The 14,181-nt window shown below is 38.9% G+C and overlaps 1 protein-coding gene across 1 annotated transcript; it reads right to left on the reverse strand.

Annotated features, from left to right (window-relative positions):
- Nucleotides 1–8,967: 8,967 nt before the first annotated feature.
- LOC132017364 (trace amine-associated receptor 7a-like) lies at nt 8,968–9,999 on the reverse strand. The gene has a single exon (XM_059399160.1). The coding sequence runs from the start codon at nt 9,997–9,999 to the stop codon at nt 8,968–8,970; it is 1,032 nt and encodes a 343-aa protein (XP_059255143.1).
- Nucleotides 10,000–14,181: the final 4,182 nt, after the last annotated feature.

A 14,181-nucleotide genomic window follows, 5' to 3' on the forward strand; every position in this document is an offset into this window, starting at 1 on the left:
ACTTTTATTATACCCTCAAAACAAACCTGGGCAGCATCTGGTCAACTCTAAGCTTATTAGAGAAGTGAAGTAAAAATGACTGATAATAAACCTAACATGATCCAATGGAAACACATGCCCAAGGAATCAAGCTTCTAGAGAAAGCAATATGAAATGTCTACTAAGAATAAGAAAAAGAATTATTTTGTTATTTTGCAATGTTTCTTTTTCTTTTCTTTCTTTCTTTCTTTTTCTTTTTTTTTTTTTTTTTTTTTTTTTTTTTTTTTTTTTTTTTTTTTTTTGCTGATTCTTTGAATGCTATTAGCAGAATCTAGGTTATTTTATACATTCGTATTTGAGGTTAGTCTAGAAAAAACAACTAGCCCAGAGCTTAGATGCCATGTAAACAGGACACTCCTCCTAAAGCCTCTAGAATTCTTGCACATGTATAAGTCTTCCTATCATGCTTATAAGGATATCTTGAGCAAAAGTATTTGCATCAGATAAAGAACATGGTTAAGCAGCAATCATGTTTTTCAGGAGTTATGTTTTCTAGCACCAAGGGCAGGACTTGGAGGCAAACTTTTGATTGTCTTGCATCATCCAAAGTTTTCAGTCTCTTATCTGCACTTGACAATTAGTTTGCAAGTTTTGAACTTCTCAGACATTCCTAAAAATAAAAGTTCATTAAGTAAACCATCTCTCCAGTGACTCAAAGTGTTAGACATTTCTCATTATCAGGGAAAAAGATGCATTAATGATCCTTGTGTCCTTCCAGTGCCCAAACCCAGACATTTGTTAATGAGAGGAAAGGGAGAAAAATGTTTTGTTCTTCGATTAGAAGCTAAAGATAACCAAACACAAATCAGAGTATTAAACCATAAATGAACAGCAGTTGGCATTGATAATACAATCAATATATGTAACTGACAGTCCAAGCAATGCGTGAAGTTACTTATAACTGAATCAGTTCTCATTTTGATTCACTGCCTAATTAATTTGTATTTAACACGTATCTCTTAGAAATGTGCATTAACTGCTTATGGAAAACTTTGGGGTGAGAAACAACATGAAATTAATTTTTCCCCAATCACAGTCTCTAAATGTGCTCCAGCAAATCTTGCTTCTTCATTCTTCCATTAGATCTGAGACATAGCTATACAATCACTCTTGAGTGTTAAAAGTTCAATTTTATTGAGTCAATTATCATATGGTTTCATTTATTTGTGGAGCATAACAAATAGCATGGAGGACAAGGGGAGTTAGAGAGGAGAAGGGAGTTGAGGGAAATTGGAAGGGGAGGTGAACCATGAGAGACTATGGACTCTGAAAAACAATCTGAGGGGTTTAAAGGGGCAGGGGGTGGGAGGTTGGGGGAACCAGATGGTGGGTATTGGAGAGGACACGGACTGCATGGAGCACTGGGTGTGATGCAAAAACAATGAATACTGTTACGATGAAAATGTTTTTTAAAAAGTTCAATTTTATTGAATTCAGTCTTAAAAATTCAATAATTCTGTTTTAAAACTCATGTTTAAAACTATAAGCTACATCTAACTGAGTATCCCTGACCTCATCATTTCTAGTGCTAACCAAGTCTGGACTTAAAAATCCTGTTTTTAGAGATGGGGCGTATCTGATTTTTCATTCTTGACTCCATCTTCCTTTTCTGCTCTATGCCCTAGGGAGCAGTAGAGAACAGAAGAAAGGAGCACAATAGTTTTCTACTGAATTTAGTCTCCTCACAACCTTTGCTTAATGTCATGACCCCTGTGTTGCCATCAAATACTGTCTCTCTTCTGCAGTGCATATGTGGGTCTTTCGGGCATCCCTGCAGGAGACATTCCCATCCCCAGTTCCCTGGTCTTGTGGTCAGTGCCCAGTGGACTTTTCCCAACATCCTCCTCCTGTGGATGTGTCCCAAACTCTCAGTGTGCCTTGAAATGGGAGACCCACAGGAGAGGCCACACCTGACTGGCTTCCACAGGTCCTCTAGGCCACACAGAACTAATGCGTTGGTGTCTCCTGAATAGGTGACAGGACAGGCTTCTCCTCACTCTGGCCTCTTTCTCCTCCCAGCCATCTTCCTCCAACTCTGCTTTCCCCTGCTCATCATGGAGACAGGGAAGGTCAGCAATACAAGACTCCTGAATAAACAGATCTAAACAGGGAATCAGTTTGAAGCATCTTACCAGCACCTTCTTCAATGGAGAGGTTCCCCAGATGAAGGAACCCCAGAACAAAGGTCTATAAGGTTTCCTTTCATGGACAGACTCTGAGGAAGAGTTGGAAGGTCAACTAGAATGGCTCACCTCTATCAGGAGACCACAGTGGGGAGGCTCCCCCATGGAAGGAGTCATGCATGTGCCTCATCACAGAGCCTCCACTAGGGCACCTGGTGCCTTCAGGGCATTGTCCACCAAGACTCTGACACTACCAGATCTGAGGACAATTTTGTCCTATTAGTATTATTCTCCTTATTCCATTGCTGCTCGTCTCTGGAGGCCAGGTGGACCCGTAGGCAGGAAAGGAGAGTGGAAGAAATAGTCAAGAGCATATTTCTACTCCTCCTCGCTCTAGGGCCGGGAGCTTGGGCCTGGACCCCACAGAAAAACAAGAGTCCTGACTGGGTGTGATTACAAAGCTTTAATCTGAATTAGGAAGAATTTATTATGGGCTTATATATATTGGAAATTTGAGTGGAAAGCAATAAGATCTGCTTAGATCTTATTGTGTTATTAAAAGATGGGGAAGGGAGGGGGACCTGGGTGGCTCAGTGTGTTAAAGCCTCTGCCTTCGGCTCGGGTCATGATCCCAGGGTCCTGGGATCGAGCCCTGCATCGGGCTCTTTGCTCAGTGGGGAGCCTGCTTCCTCCTCTCTCTCTCTGCCTGCCTCTCTGCCTACTTGTGGTCTGTCAAATAAAATAAATAAAAATCTTTAAAAGATGGGGAAGGGAGAGTCAATTGAGCATTTTCCTACTGTAGTAGATAAAATTGTAAAGCCATTTTAAGTTTGCAGTGCACCAAGTTCAGACTGTTTCAAATCTAGTGACATATTCCATGAGCCCGGCTTCCAAACAGACCAACAGAAAGGATGAATCCGATGACTACAGTTCCATTCCTTCATGCTTTTTCTGAATAATTTGAAGACTACTTCCCACTGCCCTACCATACATTTTGAGATATCTCATTCATTTCTTAGAAAGCAAATGACAATCACTCAGCAATTCTGAATACATTCTTCAATTTCCCCTATTTAAGCTTTTATGAAAGAATTAAATTTATCATTGGTAAAATGTTCTTCAGAATGTGACCACTTGATTTCTAGCTCAATACTCAGGGTTGATCTTTCAAAACACTAAAAATAGCAGGATGGAGGCCATGATGGGTCAGAATGCATGCTACTCTGAGAAGCAGAGCCAGGCCTGGAGATGTCCTCCTTTGCCTTGTATTGATCTTTTAGCTGCTAGATCATGAGGAGCCTTCGGAGTGTGGGGAGGAGTTTCTAGGGAGAGTAAATAGGGGATTGTAGGGGCTTCAGGGAAATAGATATTTACCAAGCAGTATAAAACATTTCAGTGTTTTCACAATTGGGATGGTTGAGTTGGCACATGCCATCAGAAGATCAGTCCTACCAAGATAGTTGAGCACTGTACCTTAATCCTAAAGTCCCAGTGAAATATCCCAAAATTTTTTTTTGAAAGATGAAAATCAGATGGGATCAAATTGATTGAAAAGACCTTTCTTCTGGGTGGAAGAAATGTCTGAGGTTTCAAACTGAAAGTACGAAGAGGACAACTGAACAACAACAACAACAAAAAAGGCAACAAATTCAGACAAGTAGAAAAATAAAATCTTAATAACTCCTAAACAGGGACCACAAGGAATTAGTTAGCTTCAATTAAGGAATGGCCATATACTGGCCAAACACTGCTCCTCAGTGTACTTGTCCTAGAAGACAATGGAGAAATTTATTTAAAGTTCTCATGGATTTTCATTCTTGAACGAGAATTCTAATTCTAGTTCATATTATGATTGTAACTGAAGTCCTATAGAGTTCTTCAAAGCTAATAGAAAACCTTGAATGTGTATGTGTGTGTATATATAGGAGCAGGCCATGGTCCAAGGCGGGGGAGAGTTGAGGCAAACTTCAGAAAGGAGAGGTTGTGCTGGGACCACGTATTGGAGGAGAGGAGAAGCATCAGTTCCGGCCCTGGGCACAGCTGCCTGGTGCTGGAGTGCGGCCAGCCCTCTACAGGGATTCACGAGATGCCAGCTGTCTGACCTTGAGCAGGTTACCTAAGACGCAGCCTGCATGTAATAAAGGATGGCTTAATTTAGATTATTTTAAAGGTAACTTTCAGTTCTTCACAGTCTAAGTTCTGGGTGGTAAAGGGAATATGGAAAAATACACTCTGGTTTGGGAATTTTTCTTTTCCTTGAATTCCACGACTAACGCCCTACTAGAGTTAGAGAATGAGACCCTTTTCAGGGAACAGTTCAAATAAAATTATTTCTCATGATAGGCCACACTATATGCCAAATTAACACATATGCATCCTCAGCATTAATAATGATAAGCACTATGAGATCCATATGGAATCTGGAATAAAAATTAGATATGATCAAATTGACTGAAAAATCAGAGTTGAGAAAAACACAACCCAAAATGCACTTAATATAAGGTTGTTAAAGAGGCAAGAGCCATTCTTACCACCAGAGCTTAAGAGAAACTCTAAGACTATTTTTTTTCTTAATAAGACCATGCACATTCCATATAAACTCATTAAAATATTTCTATATTTAAAGGAATACATACTATTTTTTCAATAAAGATTTATTGGTGATCCATTCTTTCCAAGTATAGTGTAAGGCCCAGTTGGAGACATAAAGATGAATGAGAGGGACATTCTCCTTAGGAACATAGGCTTTTTTTTTTTAATTAACAAATATTCACAACAGATCATTAGAAAGCAGAAAGTAATGTCATAGACAGATCGAACATAGTGGTTCCTAAGAAAGCAGGACATATAGAAATGTTTGTACGATCTCTATTGTTTTAATCTTTGCACATGGAAAAACAAAGAGAAACTTTACAAGGTACTGTTAAATACATGAGCTATTAAAGGTGCATAAAATTGGCAAACATGATCATATTGTTATTCATAATAATGAATGAATGACAACTGTTGAAAAAAGAAGATGAAATTTCCAACCTCAATAATGTTTACGTGAGATGGAGTGATTTGTGTGGCGAAAAGATGCAAAGAAGTCAAATGAAGTCATAATATAAAACAAGATTGTGATTGTGCATGGTATGTAGGTCAATCCTGCCTTAGTAGTTAAGATAGAGTATACCTGAATAACCCTCCCTTCAGCCTCAGCGGGAAAAAGCCGTGTACAGCAAAATACTATTTCCACAATGAAGAAGTATAGAGGGTGCCTGGGTGGCTCAGTTGGTTAAGTGTCTGCCTTCGGCTCAGGTCATGATCCCAAAATCCTGGGATCGATTCCCACATCAGGTGCCCTGCTCAGCTGGGAGCCTGCTTCTCCCACTCCTACTCTCCCTACTTGTGTCTCCTCTCCCTCTCTGTCAAATAAATAAATAAAATCTTTAAAAAAAAGAAGAAGAAGAGGTATAGATCAGTAGAAAACTATGGATGAAATTGTACCCAGGGAGTGCCTGGGTGACTCAGCTGGTTAAGTGTCTGCCTTCAGCGCAGGTCATAATCTCAGGGTGCAGGAATCAAGTCCCATGCCGGTCTCCCTGCTCAGTGGAGAGTCTGCTTCTCCCTTTCCCGCTGCTGCTCCTCTCTCCACACATGTTCTCTCTCTCTCAAATAAATAAATAAAATCTTAAAATGTTACATCATAGCAGATCAATTACTTCCTCCAATGTCCCCATCTCCCCAAAGAACTTGACCCTTTTCTTTATGATGCTCCTATTTTCCTTTGGTAGAAATTGGTATAAAAAAACTTGTGTTCCAAATCGCTCCCAAGGACTTGGATGCAGAGAGGCTGGGCCACATTCTCCTCTGTGAAGGAGGAATAGTTGGGGGACAGCTGTGTTTACCCTCTGACTGCCTGGCTATGGGTCATGTTCTAGTGTTTAACAAATATGCCACCTTGGCATGTGACTCACCTTCTTATGCTTCAGGCTCCTCAGTAACGAAACAGGAGTCATATTTTCCCTCTTACGGGGTCATTGCAGAGATGAAGGGAGGTAGGGCAGGGAAGGGGTCTCATGCACAGAATGAGGGTGCCCTGACCTAGATGAATCATTATTAGGTTGAAATGGGCTTTCTCATTATATCCACCCAGTCCCAGAGCCCACGTACTGCATACCAGAAGCACTCAGTACGTGTTCATGGAAACACAGGCCAGTAGCAGAGGCCTCACACAACCAGAATAGGTCACAGAAAAGAATAATGGGGAAAGGAACTAGTTTCTTTAAGGTGGGGGTTTCACACACGTATAAAATTACAATAGTTTGTCGGTCTAGGGAATTAATGGTAAACATTAAATGGTTTGTCCACTTTTGAAAGGCTACTGAAAAAAGAAATACAGGGCACCTGGGTGGCTCAGTTGGTTAAGTGACTGCCTTCGGCTCAGGTCATGATCCTGGGGTCCTGGGATTGAGTCCCGCATTGAGCTCCTTGCTCACCGAGGAGTCCGCTTCTCCCTCCAATCCTCTCCCTTCTCATGCTCTCTCTCTCTCTCTCTCACTCTCTCTCAAGTAAATAAATAAAATCTTTAAAAAAAAAAACTGTAAATGTATTAAAGTAGACATTGAAAGTATTTATTTGAATCCAGATGCTTTATGCTATTCCCCAGATCTCTCAAACACTTTGATTTTAGCTTCTTTATCTTTAAAATGACACCGGGGTGCTTGGGTACATCAGTCAGTTAAGGGGCTGGCTCAGGTCATGATCTCAGAGTCCTGGGATAGAGTCCCACACTGGGCTCCCAGCTCAGTAGGGTGTCTGCTTCGCCCTCTCCCACTGTCTCCCTGCCCTGCCTGTCCCCCACCCCCCGGCTTATGCTCTGTTTATCTCAAATAAATAAAATCTTTTAAAAAATTAATTAATTAAATGAAGCAGTGTAATGATTCTATGGCTTGCAGAACAGGATCAGAGCCAGTTGCTATATTGAAACCACTGGAATCAAAAGAAATTGATGATATATAGTGTTGGTACTAAGGAGTTGTAGGTAAAACAATACTGAACATTCTAGGGTGCCTTTAATCATCCATAAAATCCAATAAAGACAAGAGCGTGTCTCGCAAGCACAGTATAATCAGAAATAACACGCTATTTCAAGAAAGGTTTACCGCATCATACCATTTGTGTATTAATAGAAACGATGTGCTAGAGGACAATGTTGATTGACATCAAGCTAGAAATTTGAAAAAATAGTGCAAGATTATTGTGATAGACATTCACTCCTGATCCAAAGATTCGACACCTGGTTTTAAAATCTCGGTGTGTGATTGCAATAAAACTGGGGCTAGAGCAGAATCCGTGATTTATTCACATCGTGCTTGAGACATTCAGCGCCCCTTCAGTGTTAGTACCAAGAAAAGACTTAACTGGCTGGGGTTGCTTGATCCACTGTGAATTGCATAACTAGCTCAGTTTCCCTTTTTCACCTTTGAATCAAGTTTGTGGTTCATATGAAGTGCATTTTGCAGGTTCTGTCTTGGCTTTTTATGCCTTACATTTCAGTTTTCTTTCTTCTTTTGGACACGTTTTTAACTTACATTTTCACGTATATCCTTGAAAGCCCCTATAAGTATTTTGTGGAACAAAGCTCAATTATGTGACTAAAAAAAAGAAATGAATTTTAAAATAAAGTAGCACGATAAATGACAATCTTAAAATCCTTTCTTAAAACATACAGTAACTGGTAAAATTTCTGAATCCTAATGTAATTCTATAAGCAGACTTAACAGGGAGAAGCTTACTGAATAAATGTTTTTCTATGGTGCCAACTATCTTTCCCATTGCAAATAATGATATTGAGTTAGGAGATGTTTCTCTTGATTGATTTTTTCTGACTCTGAAATCACATTTTTAGACTCACAGATCTGAATGCCAGATAGTGCGGACTCGTTCCTTTACCCTGTCAGAGCAAAGAGTTACCACCTCTGTAAGTATTTCTTAGCTGTATTTGAACTTTATTAAAAAAATATTGCGGGGCACCTGGGTGGCTCAGTGGGTTAAGCCTCTGCCTTCGGCTTGGGTCCTGGGATCGAGCCCCGCATCGGGCTTTCTGCATGGCAGGGAGCTTGCTTCCTTCTCTCTCTCTGCCTGCCTCCTGCCTACTTGTGATTTCTCTCTGTCAAATAAATGAATAAAATCTTTAAAAAAATATATTGCAAAAGGACAAAGAGAATATATAGTCAGGAATTGATCATATAAAGTAACAAAAGGCAGGATTTAGAATAACAAAACTATACTAGGCTTTTTATATATATTGTCCTAATCTTTCTGAAAAATACCACAAGGGAATGATTACTCAGCAGAGAAATACAGTAGAGCTCAGTGTAAACTAAGCTGCTTTAAATGGCAAAGTTGGTACTGTAGTCCGGGTATTTCTGGCTCTAAGGCCATGCCATTTCCTTCACAAATGGGTTTTAATGTTGCATTTATCAAAGAACTCTGAACCTGAATTTAAGTGTCTGGATCAAAGCATAATTCAATTATTCTACATTAGAAGATCTTGCACAAGGGGCTGCTGAGTGGCTCAGTCGGCTAAGGGTTGGCCTTTGCTTCAGGTCATGATCTCAGTGTTTTGGGATTGAGTCCTGCATCAGGCTCCCTGCTCAGCGTCGAGTCTGCTTCTTTTTCTTCCCTCTGTCATCTCACTTTCACTCTCTCTCAAATACATAAAAATCTTAAAAAAAAAAAAGTCTTGCACAATTATGATTATTTTTTTCTTCCCAATGCCATGCTCGTTGCGAGTCTATTTTCAATCTAAAACCTACACTTACTCAGAAAATAAATTGATCGTTGAGGAATTCTCTCTCAAGACCTTGCCAGTGACAATTAGTCTGATGGCTTTTCGAAACCAAGGATAAAAGAAAGCATAAATCAAGGGGTTCATTGCTGAGTTATAGTAAGCAATCCAAACCAGTATTTCATAGATATATGTGGGTGTGATGAAACCCAGGAAGGCATCAATGATTGAATCAATGAAGTAGGGCAACCATGAAATCAGGAAAGCTAGCACTGCAATTCCCAGGGTTTTTGCTGCTTTCCTCTCCCTCTTGGCTACTCTGTCTCTGTAGCTGTCTGCCGATCTCACAGTCCTACTGCTCATACTTTCAATTTTTCTAGCCTGTTTTTGAGCGATGAGGAAAATCTTGGAGTAGACAATTATCATCACAAGCGTGGGTATGAAAAATAATAGAAAATTCACCAATACCCACCTTTGATTCACTGCGATTTGGCAACCTCCCACACAAGTGAGAGCACTTACCAGATCTTGCAGCCCAGCTTCATTGGCACCCGTGCCAATAAGGGAAAGACTATAAATAATAGAAAGGAGCCAGGAGAAGGCAATACATAGGCCAGACAGAGACGCTGTGAACCTGGTTGGATAGACCAGAGGGTCAGTGACAGCAATGTATCTATCGAGGGAAATAAAACCCAAGTGGTAGATAGAAGCATAGCAGAAGGACCCTTCGAAACAAGAGTGAAATTTACAGTAACTGTCCCCGAAGTACCAGCAGCTCTCCACAGACCTCACCGTGCTGAAGGGCATGACAGTCACCCCCACCAGGAAGTCAGCGCAGGCCAGAGACGCTATCAGAAAGTTCGTAGGGGTGTGCAGCTGTTGGAAATGAAGGATTGAAATCATCACCAAGAGGTTTCCAAATACAGTCAGCACAACTCCGAAGCCAAACACTGCATAGAGAATCACGCGGGGGCCTGGTGAGTAGGGAGTTTTGACGCAGGATCCATTCAGGTTCTCAAAGCACTTTTGCTCAGTCTCAGGAGGGAGAAAATCACTGCTCATGATAATCGGTTTTGAGACCCAGAAAAATGGTCGTCTTCCCCGGCTAAGACGTCCTTGCCGTCTTGAAAGATTCTTTAAAAAAAAAAAAAAAAAAAAAAAAGATATGTACAATATGTCAGTAATTGCCAGTACATTCTTCCCCTATTTCTTTGTAAATACAAATTCTTATTTTTCATGTTTAAAAAGTGATTCATTTCCTCATCTCATAAGATATTTCACTTCGTAATGAATAAGCAGTTAATTTTCATCATCACATAAGATGCTATTTGAATTAAAAACATAGTTTCTCTGTATCACCTACTAGTTCATATCCGAGACACGTTGGTGAACAAAGAGCTGTGCCATGATGCGCGCACGAATGCCACTTACCCCCCAGCTTACCAGAGCTATATTAATGTTCAAATGACTCTGTCCCCTCAGGAAAGTAGCCAAATAATTCCAAATACCCAGAGCCCTTAAGATTGAATCCCCATAGTGCAAGGTGTGGAAAGGAAAAAAATCTAAATAATGATCCTCTTTATGCTAAATATAAATTTATACCCTCCTAATTTCCAGTGACATCTGACTTTTTCATGGAAAGGGAATGGAAATAGGGCCTGTCCTTAAAAAACCTTTGTTTAGAATTTGAAACCATATCGTTCATTCTCACTGATTATTGGAGATTACATTTTCATTTTTGTAAGAACAATTTATTTATAATTCTTGTTTGTCCCTAAAGCTTTCATATAAGCTCTTTATTCTTTCCATTATTGGTCTGTATTACAGAAATTAAATGCAGAATCATTTATTAAAGTCTAGGATGTCTCAGGTTGAGTTTTGATAATTCTAATCTGAGAAAATAGGGGTGTGGAAATCTAGTGTTTTCCTTGTGAAAATACACAAAGGAAGTATATGGACACCTAAAAAGCATGTTCCTGCTAAGGTTTTTTTGGTTTTATATATTTGTTCAGTAGTTTGTTTCTAAATGGACTGTTCGGAAGATATTAAAGAAATAATATGAAAAAAAATTTTGGAACATGGATATTCCTATCTTATACTTTAGATTTTAACATTGACAAATTTCTTTTTCCTCTTAGCTCTCTAGAACAGATCTTTTTCTAATAAATGAATTAGATTTTTCTAATAAATGAATTTTTCTAATAAGTGAATTTTTCTAATAAATGAATTCTGGTCACTTTTTAAAATCAGCCTTTTCATATTGAGGTATAATTGATGAATCTGTTCATGTTATTATTGGCTATTAATGTATCCACTTTGGTGAATTCTTCATTAACATTTTTGCCCATTTTTAACTGGGTTTTAAGTTTTCTAATTACTTAGTTGACTGGGTACAAGTCCTTTCTAAATATATATTATGAACATTGGACTTTTCAATTTCTTAAGAGTTGTTTTTTGATGAATAAAAGATTTTAATTTTGATGAAATTCAACTGTTTTTTTTTTTGTTGTTGGCAACTTCGTTTCTTGTCTAAGAAGCTGTTGCCTACCTCAATGTCACAAGTATTTTTTTCTATGTTCCCTCCAAAATTCTTAAAATTTTACTTCTAATGTTTACTTTTTTAATATGTTGTGAGGAATTTTATTATTGTTATCATTCGAGGTTCAGTAGCAATGGTAGGAGTATATGGATATTTAGCAATTCCAGCTGCATTTCTTGAAGTGACTATTCTTTTTCCAGTGAATGATGTTTGTTCTTTTGTCAAAAACCAATTAACCAGGGTGCCTGGGTGGGCCCATCTCTTAAGTGACTGCCTTTGGCTCAGGTCATGATCCCAGTGTCCTGGGATCAAGTACCTCATCTCCTTCTGCCTACCCCTCCCTCTCTCCTGGCCTGTGCTTGAGCTCTCTCTCTCTGTCAAATAAATAAATAAAATCTTTTAAAAAACCAAACAAACCAATTAACCTTGTACAAGTGGACCTATTTCTGGACTCTCTTATAGTTTTTTGATCTGTATTTCCTATATTGTTCTATGTTGAGGTCAATACTTTATTGTCTTAATTGAAACATGATAGTAAGTATTTTTTTTTTAAGATTTTATTTATTTGAGAGAGAGAGAAAGCAGGAGCAGGGGGAGAGGCAAAGGGAGGGACAGAAGCAGGCTCCCAGCTTGGTAGGGTTTGATCCTAGGACCCTGAGGTGAACTGAGCCAAAGGCAGCTGGGTATATGACTGAGGCAACCCAGGCACTCTATAGTGAGTATTAAATTCAGGTTATGTTGTGTGTTCCACTCTGCTGTTCTTTCCAAAGTTTCTTTGGTTATTCTGTTTGTCTTTATGTTTCATATAAATTTGAGATTCACCTTGTCAGTTTCTAGGGGAAAAAAAAAACCCAAAAAACCCTGTGGGTTTTTACTGGTATAAAGTTGAATCTATACAAATTAGAGAGAGAAGTACTGAAATGCCTGATCAGGACAGTGAAGTAACTCATTTCCCCTTTTAGTTTTGTCATTTGTGGTTTATGGGTGTAGATGCTTTGCCATTAACTCTATATATATTTAGGATTGCTATATTTTCCTGGTAACATTTAAGGATTGGACATCCTAATAGTATTGAATATTATATCTCTCCATAAAAGCAAATATAAGAAAATAATGGTAACTAAATGTGTTATTTTAGCAAAAACTAAGGCACAAAAGGAGTAACGGAGAAACAAAATATAAAAGGAACAAATGAGAAACAAATATCAAGATAATAGAACTAAGTATATAAAATTTACATGGCATGTCAATGGATTTAACTCTCCAATTAATAGACAGAAATTGTCAGGCTGCATGGAAAAAAGCAAATCTCAACTATTTTTGCCTACAGGAGACACACTGTAAGTATAACGACACAGTCTGAAGGAAAAGGGGGTAGAAAAATAGATACTATTCAAATAATAAGCACAAGAATGCTGTTGTGGCTATATGAATATCAGACAATGTAAAACTCACAACAATAGTACTTTCAGAAATAAAGACAGATTAATAATAAAAGAACTATTGAGGCATTGAGTCTTGAGATGAGTTCTCTGAATAGGTTGTGGGTTTCCTAGAATTGCTTATTAGATATAACTCTGTGTGGTGCATTTATGACCCCATTTCCATGGTAGAGGGGGAGTTGATAGCTCACAGCCTGTAGTGGCAATACATTTACTCCAATTATTATCTGTAGATACTGTATTCAAATTCTGACTGAAGACAAGGCTCTGGTGATGAAGGATATGCTTCCATACAGCATTTTAGTTAAAATACAAAAATGATGAGCTTGAGAGCCTTTAAATTCTTGCTCAAGGGGCGCCTGGGTGGCTCAGTTGGTTAGGCGACTGCCTTTGGCTCAGGTCATGATCCTGGGATCAAGTCCCACATCAGGCTCCCAGCTCCATGGGGAGTCCGCTTCTCCCTCTGACCTCCCCTCTCATGCTCTCTCACTCTGTCTCTCTCTCTCTCAAATAAATAAAATCTTAAAAAAAATAAATTCCTGCTCAAGACCCATACGAAGGACCTGAAAGCTTCCTTGAATGCCTTGAAAGAATCCCATATCTGCCACAGCCACAGGGCTGAGTTTCTGAGAAACAAACCCAAATCAAATATAGCAGGTCCTGATGAAACTGATTCCCTCTAATCTCTAATTCTCTCAAACTTTCTGTTAGAGGAGGTACCTGGTCTACTCCTGCCTGAGGTCAGTTTCCCTTTTTTTAAAGAAGTCTACAGTGGCCTTCCCTGGAGTTGTTGCCTTACAAAACACCTCCCCTAACACCTTTTCTTGCCTCCAGACCTGTAATTACACTCAAAACCAGGAGGGCCCAAGGAACAAGGTACAAAGGGTGACCTACGAGGTTGTACGACTCAAAACCTTATGTAAAATATTTTAATGACATTAATATGTAATTCTTAAGATACTTTAACTACTTTTAAGAGGTAGTTCCTAAAAAAAACCAATGCAGCTACAATTTAGTTTCCTTAGGTAAGACAAAATATACTAGGGATATATACTTAAAGAATATCCTCATTAAATTAAAACAACCAAACAGAAAAACCTACCTCTGTACCCAAGTAAAACAGAGATTGTGAAATACTAATGTCAATTATGGTACACTAATTTCATCACAACACTAAAATGATAAAGATATCCTTGATGAACACAGATGCGAAAATACTCAACAAAATACTAGCCAATAGGATTCAACAGTACATTAAAAAGA

This window comes from Mustela nigripes, chromosome 5 (assembly GCF_022355385.1).
Source record: "Mustela nigripes isolate SB6536 chromosome 5, MUSNIG.SB6536, whole genome shotgun sequence".
Lineage (NCBI taxonomy): Eukaryota > Metazoa > Chordata > Mammalia > Carnivora > Mustelidae > Mustela > Mustela nigripes.